This window comes from Oxyura jamaicensis, chromosome 6, assembly GCF_011077185.1.
Source record: "Oxyura jamaicensis isolate SHBP4307 breed ruddy duck chromosome 6, BPBGC_Ojam_1.0, whole genome shotgun sequence".
Lineage (NCBI taxonomy): Eukaryota > Metazoa > Chordata > Aves > Anseriformes > Anatidae > Oxyura > Oxyura jamaicensis.
In genome coordinates, this window is record NC_048898.1 from 22355079 (window position 1) to 22368384 (window position 13306).

The 13306-nt window shown below is 41.2% G+C and overlaps 1 protein-coding gene across 8 annotated transcripts in view; it reads right to left on the reverse strand.

The window, feature by feature from the left end:
* The window catches only part of BTRC (beta-transducin repeat containing E3 ubiquitin protein ligase), a 115026-nt gene that overhangs the window by 14503 nt on the left and 87217 nt on the right, over nucleotides 1–13306 (reverse strand). For all 8 annotated transcript variants that reach the window (XM_035329353.1, XM_035329358.1, XM_035329356.1 and 5 more), the window contains 5 exons: nucleotides 10877–11108; nucleotides 6522–6708; nucleotides 2456–2552; nucleotides 1431–1568; nucleotides 870–988 (listed from right to left, as the gene is read on the reverse strand). In XM_035329353.1, coding sequence (XP_035185244.1) covers nucleotides 870–988; nucleotides 1431–1568; nucleotides 2456–2552; nucleotides 6522–6708; nucleotides 10877–11108 — 773 coding nt within the window. The remainder of the gene's footprint in view (nucleotides 1–869; nucleotides 989–1430; nucleotides 1569–2455; nucleotides 2553–6521; nucleotides 6709–10876; nucleotides 11109–13306) is intronic.

A 13306-nucleotide genomic window follows, 5' to 3' on the forward strand; every position in this document is an offset into this window, starting at 1 on the left:
TACATCACATGTAAAGAACTGAATTTAATGGTCACTAGCTTAACAGCAGTAGTTTACACGCAAGCCTGGTGATAACCATGAGCAGCCTGCAGCCATAGGAACACATGGTAATAGCTTCAGAAAAGGCCACTGGCACAACTTTTTGTCAGCTGTAACTTCACTGCATGGGCATCGTGGGTACTCTGACAAAAAGAGGAATATGTAACAGCATGGAGAAGACAGACATCTCCTTCATGTCCAAGTTCATATTGCAACTCACTAATTCAAGTGTGCCTGTGTTTACACTGCAGGTTTTAAACTCTCTGGGATCCTGTAATATGTCTAGCGGACTTTACATCTGCATAGTGAAAATGTGCACCGCATGTGCTGACTTGAGGTGTTCAGCCTTTTAATGGAGACTGGAGGGAAAACAAGGTTAGAAAGACTGAGTGGGAAAAATCATCATGCTGAAATTTAATTAAAACTCACAGGAGATCTAGTCACACTTCATTTGTTAAAATTAAGGGACAACGAATGACTGAACTTTCAAACTTGCTTTGAGAACTTCAACCAAATTTTTACAAGTTACTCTCATGGAGAATTTAAGAACATTTTCAGGAAGTGCCTGAACATGCAAAGCCTTGGTGAAATGTCAAATGGTCTTCCTAAATCATCTTAACATTGACTGACCTTTGCTTAGGTTCTCATTTCTCCTTGACAGCCACTTGCATGGACATCTGATAAACAAGGACAGTACACTCCTGAACAAATGTGCTGAACTACTTCATGGAACTAACTGAACAGCACATGTTTAAGAAAAGATAATTTCAGCAGTTTGCAAGGCTGAGCCCTCTGAGGTAAATGGAAAGCTCCAAATCACAAGCACACACCTGACCGTTGAGTCCGAAGATCCAGTGATGATCACCCGCTCATCGTACTGGAGGCACAGGACAGAACCCGTGTGTCCGGTGAGAATTCGCTTGCATTCCAATGTGTTCTTATCCCAGATCTAGCAGAGCAAACATTAGAAAACAGGCAGCTAAGTAAGGTTTTCGTCATACCTCAAGCACTTCCTGCTCTGACTGGTCTGTTTCTTCTGCAACACAGACATCTGTACTGCAGATACAACACATTTAGTGGCATGGACTGATTTTTGTAGTCACATATGGGCTGTTTGGTACAGCACATTAACATCTTTGACATTACTGGGTTTACTATGAACTCTGGTCTTACCTTTTTACCAAAGTACAGGCCACAGTAGTTACATAGTCTGTAATTACTAATGGTCAAAAACTCTGTGAGCAAATTCAGTTCAAGAAGAAAAGAGGGTCTCTAGGCTAATGTAAGGGGCATACATGCTGCTCAGGTATGAGGTGGGTGAAGGAGAAGGCTGGGTTACTAAAAACAGATCGGTTAAGTGCCATTGGCATGCCATTCTGGAGAGTTCTCACCTTGATAGTATTGTCTCGCAGACCACTTACTATCTTCTGATCATCATACTGTAAACAATAAACCCCTTTGCTCGTCTCACTTCGGCAGTGGATTCTCTGTAAACTGTGCCTTCCGCACCGCCAGTTTGACTCTATTGTCTTGAGGAGAGAGAGAGAGGAGACAAAAGAGAAGTAAATATAGAACACGGGACTCTCTTCTTTATTTTTGTTTGATAAGACAACAAATATTTTTATTTTCTCTTATTCCTGCAAGCAGGCCCATATAATGACTTAACACTTTTCCAGAAGAAGCAACACGTGATAAAACTAATTAGGCAAAGAGGCCTGGCGTATGTATCGTGGCTAAACTCATCTGTGCTGTATGGAATGATGAGGGAGAAGTGACCTAAACTAATTTTCTGTCTCCAACTATTAACCATGTGATTTAACAACTAGACAATTGCAGAGAAAGTCGCAGCTGAGCTGTACCTAAGGGCTTGTGCAAGCCTGCTACAACAGTACCTGAGTACCACTAGCAAACTGTAAGAACACGGCATTTGGCATTTGCCCACCACTAAATACAAGGCAACAATGCCCAGTTGTTTCCTGTTTCCCTGGGTCTTAGGACTGCAGTCTTCAGCAATGCACTTTCTCCCTGGCTCAGTTCCTGATACCTCCCCATATCACCTTGTAAGATCTCATCTGTGCTGGATGGGGCACAGTATTGTTAACAGAGAAAGACAAGACGGTACTGTGTTGCTCTGACATCTGATGTGCAAGGCATACAGACTCCATCTGTAAACAGCTCACTGAACAATACAAATCACCCTCTGTTTAAGGGAGTGATGAAGGCCTGGGAATTTGTAAGTAGCCCAGATCTTCAAAGTCCGGACAAACATAGACACATCATATTTAATTAAATACTTATTTCATTAGCATGAAATATTCTCAGAATTTGAGCACTATGAGAAAATCACGGAGACTGCAAAAAATACAAAACAAAACAACAACAAAAAAAGCCACCACACCTGGAAGCTGTTCCTTACCTCTATGTCCTGTATAATTTTGGGGTAAAGTGCTCTGTAGAAGGAGTTGGGTGGAGCAGAGCCATCAGGGGGTTTATTTTTAAATAGGTATTGTCCCCTGGAAGACAAAGAACACTCCCATTGAACAGAAATCATGTTTCAGCATTTTGGAGGAAGGTCTTCCTGGCATTTTACACATGGGTAACCACTGTTGAAAAGCACACAAAGATTCATATTCGAACTTCATTTATGCAGCAAGACAGGGTGGTTCCTTGTTTGTTTGCCCTGCAACATGTTTGTGTTGCATTTAGACACTGAAAAAAACATGAAAAAACAGTTCCTACTCACTCAGGGAAGGAAAATGTACTATCTAGTTTGGACATGAATCCCTTCAACTCAACAGGAGGCGAGAATGGCTCATACCCACTATAGACATATCCTCATCAGAGGTCACCTTTAAAACAAAGCATGCAAAGAAAATGAGAGAAGCCAAGGAACCCTCAAACTCACGATGCACTCAAGGCCAGTTTTGATCTGCAATAGCAGGAACAGCATCAGTTTTGGTACACGGACATTTTACTACTACTGCTGCATTTTGGTAAGCAACACTTCATCTGTGGTGCCTTCCTCATTTCAACACTGATTTGGAATACTCATATCCCAAGCTAGATTTTTGCTACAAAAAAAATCCATAAACGGCAATCACTACCTGCTGTGTAAAAAACTTTAATTCCTCATCCTGAAGTTAAGAAGCCACCAAACACGGTGTGGAAGCTAGTAAACCCCACCATGGGCGTACTAACTGCTGCTCTGCCTGGCAACATGCCTCACAAAATGGAGAGAGGCACAAATGCCTCCGAGTGTAATCCTGGCATCAGAGGCACCGAGTTTATACTGGGCCAGCTCTCCGCTTCTCCCTCCCTTGCTCCATTATGGCATAATTAATTGCTCAATACTTCCTTGTGCATTTCCTTCTCGTCCTTTCCATACAGTACACCTTGAAACTCATTTGAGAGGCTGTACTTTAGTTGCCCTGCGATACTTTGGGCAAAATCTGTACTAGGGAAATCACAACAGTGAACAGAAACCTTTAGGTTGTTAAGTGGGTAGGTAAACTATAGGACTGAGCAAACAAAACAACAAATGCTAAATAAAAGAACTTTGGACAATTCTTTAAACTACCTTAAGTTCAATTTGAGAGAAAAACGTTTTCTACTTTGGACAAGGGAATCATCAGCAGCCCCTCATTTGGGGACATATGTATGTGAGGAAGGGACACCTGGATGCAGACAAACCACCTCCAAGATGGATCCTTACATGATCCAGTCAGGAAATGCACGCAAGAAAATTAAAATTATTGGCCCAGAGAGACCAAAAATGCTTTGGAGATGTGCATAATACAGCACACCCTGGAAAGCTTGGCGTAGGTCTAGGACAATTTGTATATAAGCCCATTTGCCTGAAAACCTGTCAATTGTTTCCAACCTTACTATTACAAGGTCTTGTTGTTACCTATAAGCTATGTCTTGCTGCATGTAGAACCAGTTGTTTCGAGGTCACCTAAGGCACTGTTTGGAATTTCCACGGCATCCCAGTGACCGCTGCGCTACGGCTCTGTGACAAAAGGAACTATTGTTGGCAGTTTTTGATGACTGGCCAACTCAATCAAGTATTCAGATAGGCTTAATTATACCCAGATTTTGGGCTTCTGTTTGATTTTTCTCTAAATCTGTGTAACCCTTACTGCTCCCTGACGAGATGTCAGCGAGGTGCTGCAGAACTGGCTGTTTCTATTGTAAACCAGAAGCTGCAAATGCTGAAATTAGCAAGTCCACATGCAAAATGAGGAGGTCTAAGCAAGTAACACCGGTCCTCTACCACCCTGCCATGCCTCAGCTGTATCTTCTAGAGATAATCAGAGGGCAGTCTGAAAGATGGGGCACAACTTGCTCTCGAGGGGTCAGAAAAACCTGAGAAAGAGGTCCAGTAACATGGTGCGACTGTCCCTTGAGATAAGAAGAAGGGTTTTGAATCCTTTTTTTTTTTTTTTTTTTTTTTTATGTCAGTGTCTATGGCTAGTAATGGGTATTAATATAAATCCTGCAATATGGAGGGAACAACTTGAGAACTATCAGCTATCATCTCCAAGATGTGGAGAATGAATAAAGTTCCAGAGAACAAGAAAAAGACAATTGTAGCTCTTATATTTTTTAAAAGGGGGATAAGGCAGACCGAAGGAAATGGTGGACAGCCCATCACAGACTGCTGGTACTACAGCACACAGTCAATTAGATGAATTCCTAGAAGATGACAAGCTGACAGCCAACAGCCAAATTGATCAGTCCAGAATAAATCACATCAAATAGATTTAGTTTCTTCTCACAGGCCATTCTCTTACGTTAGCTAGAGAAGTATGATCTTGGTGGAAGTGCTCAAGGGTGGACACACAAATGGCTGGCACACACAGTTTACCAACGGGGCACTCAAAAAATAAAGGAAGGCAACTGGGATCTTGTTCTCCTGGAAAGCATAAAATGGAGTGATCTCCATAAGGCAAGGAAAGAAGTCCTTCCCACATCACTAGATGCTGGTGATGCCTCAGCAGAAGGAAGACACCCAGCTGGGTGTAGCTCCAGCCTCCAAAAACGGAGCAGAATGACTGCAGTGAGTCTCAACAGAGACAACCAAGAATGACAAGAGGACGAGAAAACACAGGATGTGGGTTGGTTAGTGCATCCCATATATAGAGGAAGCAACAATCTCCCAGCCACATAAAAGAATGAGAAAAATGAGAAACAAAAATGAGAAATTGTCCTCTGTGTAGGCTAAATATCATGTGCTGAACCGTAGCTAGGAAGACTGTGCCTAGATTTTAGGAAAGTCTAGATATTAGGAAAACAGTGACGTTAGTGAAACAGTGGCATTGCTTGCCCACGCAAGGCACAGGAGATCTCCATCAGAGAAGGTTTTTAAGAACGTGTTAGATGAACATCTCTGGAATGACTTAAAGAAAGTTTGTTCTGCCTTTGGGACACAGGAGGGACTAAATAGTCTCCCAAGGTCCTCTTCTGACTTATTCTGACCTCAACAACAAAGAGCAAAAATAGAAGTCCTGGAGAGAACAAGGCACTAAAAGGGGTGCAAAAGTTAATACTGCCATGGTTGTGTTTATTTTGCACTCCTTATAAACATTACACTACTGGAAGCTGATCAGCATTGTGTTTATTTTTAAAAGACATTTCACAATCCTGATTTACTTGCCTTTACTCCCTGAGACAAACAGTAGAACAAAACTGAGCATGAAACGGGAGTCTTTGTTTGCAACTCCGTATCTTTTTCTTTTTAATGGCAACCAAAATGCCTGAGCTGTCACTTTTATCTTGTTTATGAAATATTCATACCCAGCTTCCTTTCTGCCAACATCCTAGGGACACCCTTGGAAAAGAAAATTATGTATTAAAGGATGTACCCCTGAGAGGGAAAGTTCTAATGAAATGTTAACAGAGCAGCTTCAAACTTGAGTGAGACCCACATTGTAGTAAGGCTATTCCAGCTGATTATTAACTAATCTATCTGCATTTCTAAAGTCCCCTATTCTCCGTGGTACCTACCCTCAGCTTCCAGTTTGAAAATTAAACAGATATCTAATAGTGAAAATCTGCTGAGGAAAACAAACAGACCTATCAGGAAAGAACTAATTCATAGCACATGCTGCCCCACTGCCACCCCTAAAAAAGCTCTTCTGCTCTGAACTGCTGACTAGTTTAGTGTTCCCCGGGGCGTACACAGCTTCTTAATTTGAACCGAATGACAGCTGGGCGTAAAAATCGCAGTCTGTGTATCTCACTCGTCACAGTGGGATAAGAGCATCATCAGATGAGGAAAGTGAGGAACAAGCCCCCACACTGCCTGCACAGCCAAATGATGCTCCGACTCCCCAGCCCCTGAATTTTGGTTCAGGTTTGTGGGGTTTGGGACCAACGTGATGTTTCAGGGTTCTACGTACGCCTCTCCACACGTGGTTTGAAACACGCGGCACCTACTGTCTTAAATGGGGGCAAAAGAGGTGAAGATGCAGTTCCCTCACCATCCTCTCCTCTCCGACAACCCCCTCCAGAGCAAGTCTGTCCTGACCATCCTCTCGATCAGCTTCTTCCACAGCATGCCGTCCGACGTCACGCGGTACCACTCCTTGCACACCAGCTCTGCGGCGCACAGCGATTTGGCATCCAGGTAGGACAGGATGTTCTCAGCAATGTGATCCAATCCCCGAGCTGGGAAAAAAAAAAAAAAAAAGAAAAAGAAAAAATAGAAGAAAAAAAAGCATTACTTGTTTGGGAGATGTGCAGTTTAAAACAACTCCCCTTACTAGTACAAAGATGCCCTCTCTTCCCCATCCCTTTTCCAGCTACTCTTCTGCATGCAGAGCTGGACCAAATGCACAGAAGAGCATTTGTGGCTAAGTTCAGGAGTGAACAGCGTTCTCCAACTTCCTTTGGATATAACACAACAAGTCATTAAAAATAATAAAGAATCCAAGAAGTCATTCCAATCTATTTCGATGGGTTTTAGCACTAGGGGGATATTCTATGGATGGCATTTCCAACTCAGCGACGCAGCCCCCAAAATCTCTCTATATTAGGACCATTTCTCATCTCACTGCTACAGCTGTTCTCATGTTCCAACGGCTCAAAAGCTGTTTTTGCTAAAGCAGTAGCTTTTAAACGTAATGAAGAAAAAAATATATATTCCCAATGTGTGCCCTGAAGGGTAGTGGTACCTTTAGACATGGGGGAGGGAAAGATATGCAGATGCAGAGGGAAGGGGAGAGGGAAGAAGAGACTGGCTGAGGAGAAAGTGAAGCAGGTTTGCTAGCTTCATTCATTTCAGTGGGTAGAGGGAAAATATGCACCAAAAATACATAATTTGCAAATATTTTCCAGTGTGAATACCAGGACTGGCTTTGTTTCAACATGGCTGGAGTAAAAGGTAGAGCAGTTGAGTAAAAAGACAGCAAGCAGCAACAATTTCAGGGCATGGCTCTGTAGCCTGCGATGCACCTAGCAGCACAAGGAGCCATCGCTGCACTGGGGGCAGCAAGGGGATGCTCTGCTTCGTAACCAGAGGGATGGGCCCAGCAAAAACGTGCCCTCACACATTCAGATGTGATCACCAGCAAGACACCAGAGAAATAAGATGCCTTTTAAATGAGATGTTGCATAGATACAACTTGTCTTTGAGGGTGATAAATTGCTGAGTGAGACAGTGTCAAGACGTCGTCCCACTTCACAGGTCACATTTCGGAGGCTGTGTCAAAGTTGTGGTTGAGACCCCACTACCCCTCAGGCATAATGTCCAGACCAACCCAAAAGGAAGCATGGCAGATGGGTATTACATGCATCTTCCTTCCAGATCACATCCGGGACACAGTTAAATACGTCCTTTCTTGCTTTTAAAACAACAGCCTCAAAGACCAGGTCCTGCTTGTCATGACAAAGAGAAAGCAGCAAATGCAATTGTGCAGTCACATTTCCATACGTCAGCAGCCCAAACTGGGTGCGATAAGCTGATTCTTCTTCGAGCTCATAAGAAACAAAAGGCCCAACCTTTGTTTAGTTTCATTAACTGAAAGATCTCAAACTTATCTCCTGGTGCATGATAACAAGAAAACTCAGCACATCTCCGCACTCTTTTCAAACATCCTGAGTTTATAAACACACTGGGTAAACCTTTCTGCCCAGCCTTTTCTGCCTCCATTCAGACAGCAGAAAAAGCACGGGAATGATTCCACGCACAGCCAGAGAGAGCAGAAAGAAGCCTGACATTTCTTATCTTTATAGGTGCAAAATTAGATGTCAACCTGCAAAATAAAAGCATCAGCAGCCTTTATTATGTATTTAATCTGAAAAGATATAATACAGCCATTACACGAAACACTCCCTTAAAAAAAAGTGTTTGTAAATTTAGATTGACACTACAGCAACTCGTGGAAAGAGAGAGAGATTTTGGTGAAGCTGTGGTGGAATTTGCAGGAATTCCACAATTTGGTAGGGCAGACATGGACAATTGTGCTTCCCTCCTTCCCCACCTTCATGCCTGCAGTCCTGAGCTCTCTCCTGGGTGGAAATGGCATATTTGCTTTCTCAATCTGTGTTGCTTCCAATGGGGAAACACACACCAACCCACCAAGACATTAAAAATGCCTGCCCACGGAGCATCCACACTCGCCTTTTTATGTAAGCAGCACAACAGCAAGGAATTATTTTATATGGGGAACAGATGAGTGTCTTTAGGAAGCAAGGAACACTGCCTGGAGTGGGAACAGTATTCCTCATCCACAGTTATGTCTCTGACCCACCTGCTCCTTCTGGATATTCAGGAGTTTTACTTTAAACCTAGCTGTATTGAGGTGTCGTAACTACTGCAAGTTTCCATCACTGTAAGTCATGCTTTTGATCCTAGACAGATCCTTTGCAGACAAGAAATACTCATGTTTTGGCCTCCCTTTCCCACATTTATGATAAGTGGAAGGGCAGAGCTATTTTGGCCTGGCAGCAAACAAAAATAATTTTATTATTATGTGAGCCATATATCTACTAAAACATTGCTTCCTTAAAAAAATCTCCTTGCACAAAAGCTTTTGCTAAACTAATGTGAAACAAGATTAGCCCTTCAGTCCTCCATACCAACTGTTAAAAGAATGTTTCAGTTATTTCACACATGAAACCCTTATAAAATGACTTTGCCCATAAAAAATGTTAAACAGCTTGGAAATGCTAAGCAAAGGCCTTTTTTTTTTTTTTTTTTTAGAAATGGAACAAAGTTTGTTAAGTACGCAGTTAAGCTGTATTTTTCAAACAACCTTAATTCTGTCCTAAGCACTGGGAAAACATTCTGAGCCAATTTTCCCCTGTGTTAGTGAAGTCTGCTCATGATTTAAAACTACCTCTGGTCATTCTGTGGGACAGCGCTAGGAGGACAGAGATAAGATGCCTCATGATTTTGGAGTATCTTTATTGTTTTATTTACTTCAGGGGAGAGCAGGAAAGAGAATGAAGGTGTAAAGAAACCAGAGTACTGAACACTTGCACATTTCAGAAAGCTACAAAATACTTAAAGAGTTCAGTTTTTTTTTGTTTTTTTTTTTTAATTGACTTAATTCAAAATGTTAGGTTCACCATTCTTTCCTCAGCAGTTTCTGAACCTTCCCTTTTCCCACCACCCTTACTGGAAACCTGCCTATACCAAGGTCGTTCTGCACTTCCCAGACTGCAGTGTGAGCCAGTACAGTTCTTTGTCATTCATTTTCTCCCTTAGAGCTATATTCACTAGGACATTAGCACCTTACAAATATGCAAATTGAGGCTCCTGCTTTATTTAAGCACACAGTTCCCACAACTGTTCAAATATTCATATATTAGCTGCCTAATTCTTATCTATTCTGCGCTCGGATATAGCAAAATTCAAAGCTAGAGCTGCCTCCTGAGTAAGCGTGAAAAGACCACCAACAAATATGGTATGGCTGGGAAATTTTGGATGCCTGTGAAAATATTTCTAATGTTTGCCCAAAAAGTTCACAAAAAGGGTTGTAGGATGAAATTAAACAAGTGAAAATCAGATGTATTGGCTTGCTCTGGTGGAGTTTTGTGGAGTAAGACCTGGAAAAAGAATGTAACTAACCACATGCATATTTCCACTGTAAAACTGGGGAAACCAATGCGCTTTCAAAGTACTCTCTGTTTTCCTGAAACAGAACAGCTCCACAAGTTATAATGCTGCTCTAAGTACATGAGATTATTGCCACTGGACTACTAAAAACTAGCATGAAGAAGGTACTTAGCATAACTAAGATTTTTTTTTAATGCTACAACAATCATTTGATTACTGGCCACAATGAGCTTAAAAATCCAGAGTCTACATACTTCACATCACAGCAAAACTCCTGCACTGCCTTTATGCTTTGTACAATTCACAGCTAAAAATGTTTTTCCATCTTTTTTTTTTCCATCTTATTTAAATTTCAGGCCGAGAAATCCCTTCTGAAGAATGATCAAATGACTGGAAACTCCTCACTTCATATAGCTATGTTTTAATTTATTTATTTATTTTTTTTGGTCATTAATGTATTGTTGTGGGCGTTACGAGTACAACTACTTGTCCTGTGGTTTGTGATGACCTTCATTAAGATACAGGTAAGAGCTACTCCTAGCCAAACCATGTTGGTATTAGATCATGCCTTGAGAGATGGTAGGAATACAAAACAAAACGTTCCTATATTTTGCATTGGTACGGAGCTTTTCATTCAAAAGCTACCATCTATTTTGCAAGCTGACCCTTGAAGAGACCTCTTCAGTAGGGCTGGCCAAAGTCACAGGAAGCCAAGTGGAACAGTTTTCTGGAAGACAAGATGGAGGAGCAAGCTTCCTCTGCCTGCAGAAATACCTGGCAGTGCAGTGATGAAGTCCCTCTGTAACATGGGTTTGAGGTATGAGTTTATATGTCCGTGCTGGTAGTGACACATCTGGGAGATGAGGTGCTCCACGAACTCCACCTGGTCAGACTCGGACCACTGTTCAAAATACTTGACGCAGAGCTCCTTCTCCTTCTCATAGCTTGCAGACAGTTTTCTTTGCTTGGGCACAATCATACTGGAAGTGCCATTGGCAAGTTTTGTCTGTGAAAAGAAAGAAAAAAACAAATCATTAACAAGAAAAGAAGCCCAGGTGGCTATATGATTTTTTTAACGATAACAGAGGGAAAAAACACTCTGATACATGAAGTTGGCCAAGACTGTGTATCTCATTTGCTGCTGTCGGTCGGAGTGCTGTCACAGTGAGCTGTAACCCCTGCAGGACAAGGTACTGGTTCATGTCCGAGCTGCACATAAAGGACTGGTTAGATGGGAAAGCATGAGTGCCAATTTAATAAAAAGACAATTTTATTTACACCTTGCAGACAGTAAGATGCATTTGGATTCCTCATCTGCAGTTACCAGTTATGTCAACGCACTAACAGAAAAATGTACTTGTATTTTGTTTTTCTTCTAAAGAATGGACTGCTGCTACAATTCATAGGAAATGCCTGAAACGGATGAGAAAGAAATGGATAGTACTTCTTTCGAGTATAAAATTATACCTTGAGAGTAAAGCCAGCTAAAACACACCCTGATATATGTGATATACTTCTTTCACAGAATGAAAGACCTTTGAAAGAACTTTCAAAGCAATGAAAGAACTTTCTGAGCATTGTTAATATTGCCAGAAAGGCTCAGCTCAAAGAGTTTCAGGGACAATACAAAACACTGACATTTCAATTTACTATTTGATAGCAAGATGTAATTTCTGCTTTCTAAACAATTTAACTGGAAGAAAAGTGCACATTTTGCATTGCAGGAATATCCTTTGTCCAAGAAACATTAACCGTTTATTGGGAAATATTTTTTTCTGTACTGGTCAGATAGTTTATTAAATGATTAATTAAGACTTCTGTTTCTTTTTAGGATTTATTATCCCTACAAACTCACTTCTTTATTTCCCCAGTCTAAGAATACATACTATGGGCACACATTTAGCCAAAGCAAGTCCAATGTTGCTGCAAAGACTTATCTGTAGAGCACTCACCCTGACAATTCGAATTTTCCTACTATAGACTATCCCACTGAAAACGTGATTTTCTCTTTTTCACTCCAATACTTAACATCAAACAGTGTTACAATACCAGTCAATAATATTTATTGCATTTTTATTTGCAAAATATATTTACAAATTCTCTATTAATTACCAAATAATTCGAAACAAATTACAGACAGCAGAATATGCAAACCATTGATTTAGGGGTGCCATATTTCAGTCGTATGATGACAATTCCAGGCAGCAACCTCTCTAGGAGACTTCAGTGATTTCAAAGGAAAAAATGAATACCTAAATGCCTGCAGTGATATCTAGAAGAAATATATGGATTAGCTCATTTTACAGGAAAAGAAAAAGAAAAAAGAACAAACAACTTTTTCCAGCAAGTGCTAAAATGTTTTGAGACCACAGAAACTAGTTATCAAAACTGGGTTTAGAAAGCAGGATTTCATTGTTGCTGCGGAGAAAAGAATTCCTGTACTTAATAACCCCCCTGTCCCACTAGCAATCCTGACTTCAGAATACCAAAAACATCGTAATTTGAAATTCTACCTAACTATCCATCATTTACATTTCATTTTATAATGCAAATCCACCTAAATTTCAGCATTTCCAGCAGATCTAGACAGATTTTTTCTTGTACAAAAATTAGCTGTCATTTATAACAAGCTTTTTTTTTTTTCTATTTTGCTATTATGAATTGAAACGTGGAGATCATATCACCCATGCTCAACTGTGCAGCTCAGTGTTCTCAACCTTACTTTTATCCCCACTCCTCCCTGTGGACTTGCGTGTGTGTTGAGTAAGATCACGTAAGACAGGGGCTATGACTGATCCACACTACTTCATTTGGTCACTACACAGACAGCACTGACTGCAAGTGAGTCACAAACCCACTACTGGGCAGCAGGAAATAAGTACTTTCTCTTGGGCCAACTTTTTATATAGAGAAATCTCTAAAGGGACTGTGGGAATGACGTCCTTGGTGTGAAAGACTGGAGCCTTCCTAGCAAAGTACACAGCTGGCAACAGCCTGGCAAAAAACGATTACCAATGGACTGCCCTGAACATTGGTCTTATGGGAATCTGGTCATTTCTGCTGCAGTTAAGCTGCCTGCAAAACAGACACCCCCATAAAAATGCTGGATGAAGACGGAGGAGAGATGTTGTATTCTACAAGCTTGATGTCATTGAATTCTTCTTTTTTCTTTGCCGTGAAGTCAGTCTCACAGTAGGCTGTCTC